Source organism: Chrysochloris asiatica, unplaced genomic scaffold (assembly GCF_000296735.1).
Source record: "Chrysochloris asiatica unplaced genomic scaffold, ChrAsi1.0 scaffold00116, whole genome shotgun sequence".
In the NCBI taxonomy this organism is placed as follows: Eukaryota; Metazoa; Chordata; class Mammalia; order Afrosoricida; family Chrysochloridae; genus Chrysochloris; species Chrysochloris asiatica.
Genome location: NW_006408634.1, coordinates 5,237,094 through 5,240,600, shown reverse-complemented (window position 1 = coordinate 5,240,600; position 3,507 = coordinate 5,237,094). Strand labels below are relative to the sequence as shown.

Genomic DNA, 3,507 nt, shown 5'->3' with positions numbered 1-3,507 from the left:
TCCCCAGTGCTTCTAGGGTGGGGTGTCCAGTTATGGCAAACTTCCTGGGAGAGCTGGCATCTGAGATAAGAACTGAGGTGAGGGCTGGTGTAGACAGATCCTGCCCATCCTCTCACTGACCTGTCTGCAGGGACTGACTCCTGGACATCCAAGTGCCACCATCCCCACTGGGCAGAACTCCAGCCCCTGTCCCCTTGCTCGGACTCCCTGCCTACCTTCTTGTGGGGCTGGGCTCTGGAGGCAAATGTCTCTCTCCAGAGCTGGGCAACTGCTGTCTCTGAACTGCAAGTCCAGGTCTGAGGGGGGGTCACCAGGCCTGACCTGGGTTTTGCTGACCTTTCTCATGCTCCCCCTTGTGCTCTTAGGGTGACTCGGGCGGTCCACTGGTCTGCAATGGCGTGTTGCAGGGTATCCTGTCTTGGGGTGACAACCCATGTGGCCAAGTCGGAAAGCCAGCTGTCTACACCAGAGTGCTTTCATATGTTACCTGGATCCGGGAAACCATGGCGGCCAACCCCTGAGCGCCCTCACCTCGCCTTTACCCACATTAAACTCGAATGCACAGCAATAGCTGGCGTCTTCATCCTTTCTGGACGCTGGGCCCCTGGGAGCTCAGGAGGCACCATGTTGTTGGGAGGCTGCAGTCAGCCGCAAGGAGGGAAAGGAAGGGGCAGTGGCAGGTGCAGCCCAATAGGCCGGCCAAGACCCCAAAGAGATGGACCGACAGAGTGGCTGCAAGAATGGAATCAGACACAACACCAATTATGATGGTGGTTCAGAACCACGCAGACTTCCGTTCCATTGTTCATAGGGTTGTTATGAATCAGAATTAACTTCACTGCACCTGACAACAATATGTCTGCCTCATTAACACAGTGGGGTCAGGATGGAGAGGTTTCGGGGTATGCCCTGCCAGAGGTGGGTTTCCTTGTATAGGGCCTGACTAGACTTTGGGGTGGAACTATGCAAAAAAGACCCCAGGCCTAGCAGTACAGTGGGGGTGGGCTCTGAATAAGGATATGGGGTGGGGCAGGTGAGGATTTAGTAGGTGGGGCCAGAGCCTCACAGATGATTCCAATTTAAGGATCTTGTTTTCAGGAAGTGAGGTGTGCAAGGAGGAGTTGGTAAAATTGAGGGTGAACAAACAGAATTAGATTCCTGAGAGGAGATGGGTTTACACAATGTCTGCAACAGTGGACTCAAATATAACAATGATTTTAGAATAGTGAAGGACCAGACAGTGTTTCATTCTGTCGTATGGGGGTCACTGTGAGTAGGAATTGACTCTTTGGCACTTTAAAATAACATACTAGCATGTGTGGTTTAAAAGGATGTTGTCATTGTTCTTAAGTCCCATGAGGTCAATTTCAACACCTAGTGACATCAACTGAGAGACAAAGGTTTTCTACGCTGGGATCTTTACAGAAGTGATCCCCAGGTCTTTCTCTGGAAGAGGGTGGATTGGAATTGCCAACCTTTCCGCGAACAACAGTTTAACTGTTGAGCCATGAAGGTTTCTTTGTTGTTGTTTTAGGTGCCATCGAGTCGGCACCGACTCCTAGAGAACAAAACACTGCCCGATCCTGGGCCAATCTCACTACTGTTGCCATGCTTGAGCCCATTGATACTGCCACTTGGCCAATCCATCGCTGGGGGTCTTCCTCTTTTTCTCTGACCCTCCACCTTACCAAACATGATATCCTTCTCCAGAGATTGGTCCCCCCTGATAAGATGTCTGAAGTATGAGAGACGAAGTTTGGCCATCCTGGCCTCCAAGGAGCACTCTGGCTGCATTTCGTCCAACACAGATCTGTTGGTTCTTTTGGCAGCCTATGGCACTTTCAATATTCTCCTCCAACACCACAACTCAAAAGCATCAATTCTTCTATGGTATTCCTTATTCACTGTCCAGCTTTCACACACATATGAGGTTATTGAAAATATCATGGCTTGTATCAGGTGCACCTTGGTCCTCGAACTGACATCTTTGCTCTTCAACATTTTAAAAGATTGACATCTTTACACCTCCCAATAAAAACTTCAACAACTGTTTTCCCAGCCTCCTTTGCAGCAGTGACCAGGCTTCATCTATAAGTCACAGCTACATTTATCTCGGGTTGACAGACAGAAGAACTAAGTATAAAATCCATTCTGGTGGGGTTGGCTGTAGCTGCCTTCAAGTTCCACTGTCTAGTCCAGGACCTGGTGACAATTGGGTCCACAGGGCAAACCTGGCCAGCCATTTTTAAGGTGGCCTTTCCTGGTCACTCAGCCATGAGCTGAGTAAAATTCCTTTATAAAGTTATTTTTACATCAACTAGATTTAGTTAGATTCCATTGTTTTTTTAAGGATTCTGACTTTTACAGTGATCCAGTTATTGTAGGATTCCTGGTAGATCTGTGGTTAAGGACTTAGCTGTTAACTTGTTCCATGGGAGATAGATGTGGTACTCTGTTTCCATAGAGGTTTATATCCTTGCAACCTCTATGGGATAAATCTACTCTGTCCTATAGGGTAATAATAAGTCAGCAAGTGTAGTGGTTACAAATCAGGCTGCTAACCTCAGGGTCAGCAGTTTGAAACTACCATATGTTCCGTGGGAGAAAAATGACGCTTTCTGTTCCTATAAAGATTTACAGCCTCGGAAACCCTGTGCAGGGTCACCATGAGTCGGAACCAACTCTACAGCACATAACAACAACAACAACAACAACAACAACAACGTTGTGAAACAAAAACAGATCTAAAAAATAAGCAAGACAATCCTAAAGCTTTATCATTTGCTGACTTGATTTTTCAGAAATTGGACAATCTCCACAGATCAATCTCTCCTAACTTTTTAGGTTTGGCTCCGTCCTCTGAATCCCAGTGACTTTCTTCCACTTCCCAGATGGAGAAACTGGGGCCCAAGGAATGGGAAACTACTTGCTGGGAAGCCTTGAATGTGAGTGAAAGGAGAGAGGACATAGTGCTAGCAAGGTTGCTTCTCTCAGACTGTATTTGTGGGCCTAGGGAAGGAGGCTCTGGTAGCATAGTGGTTACGAATCAGGCTGCGAACCTCAAGGTCAGCAGTTCGAAACTACCTGCTGCTCTGCAGGAGAAAGATGAGGCTGTCTGCTCCTGAAAAGATTTATAGCCTCAGAAACCCTGTTCAGGGTCGCTATGGGTCAGAACTGACTCAACGGCACTTAACAACAACAACAGAGAAGGAGACAAGAAAGGTGAAAAACTGCATTCAGTAGTTAACCACTAGGGGACAGTGTGTAACAAGGAAAATTCTTGGTGGACCGGACTCCTGGGTCTGAGGGAGCAGGAAACGAGCAAAATTGGGCCTGATGGGGTTGGGGATGGGAGATTGAACTCCTGGGTTTCAAGGAAGAGAGGCTGGGGATGGGGACTTCCAGGTCTGAGGGAGAAGGGCTGGGGTTCTGAGGGAGGAGGGCTGGGGGTCAGGACCTCTGGGTCTGAGGGAGGAGGAGGCTGGGGCCCTGGATTCCTGGGTCTGA

At 48.4% G+C, this 3,507-nt stretch overlaps 1 protein-coding gene across 1 annotated transcript in view; it reads left to right on the top strand.

The window, feature by feature from the left end:
* The window catches only part of LOC102818794 (kallikrein-1-like), a 6,018-nt gene extending 5,497 nt beyond the window's left edge, over positions 1 to 521 (top strand). Inside the window, exon 5 of the mRNA XM_006868135.1 lies at positions 366 to 521. Coding sequence (XP_006868197.1) covers positions 366 to 521 — 156 coding nt within the window. The remainder of the gene's footprint in view (positions 1 to 365) is intronic.
* The last annotated feature ends 2,986 nt before the right edge of the window (positions 522 to 3,507 follow it).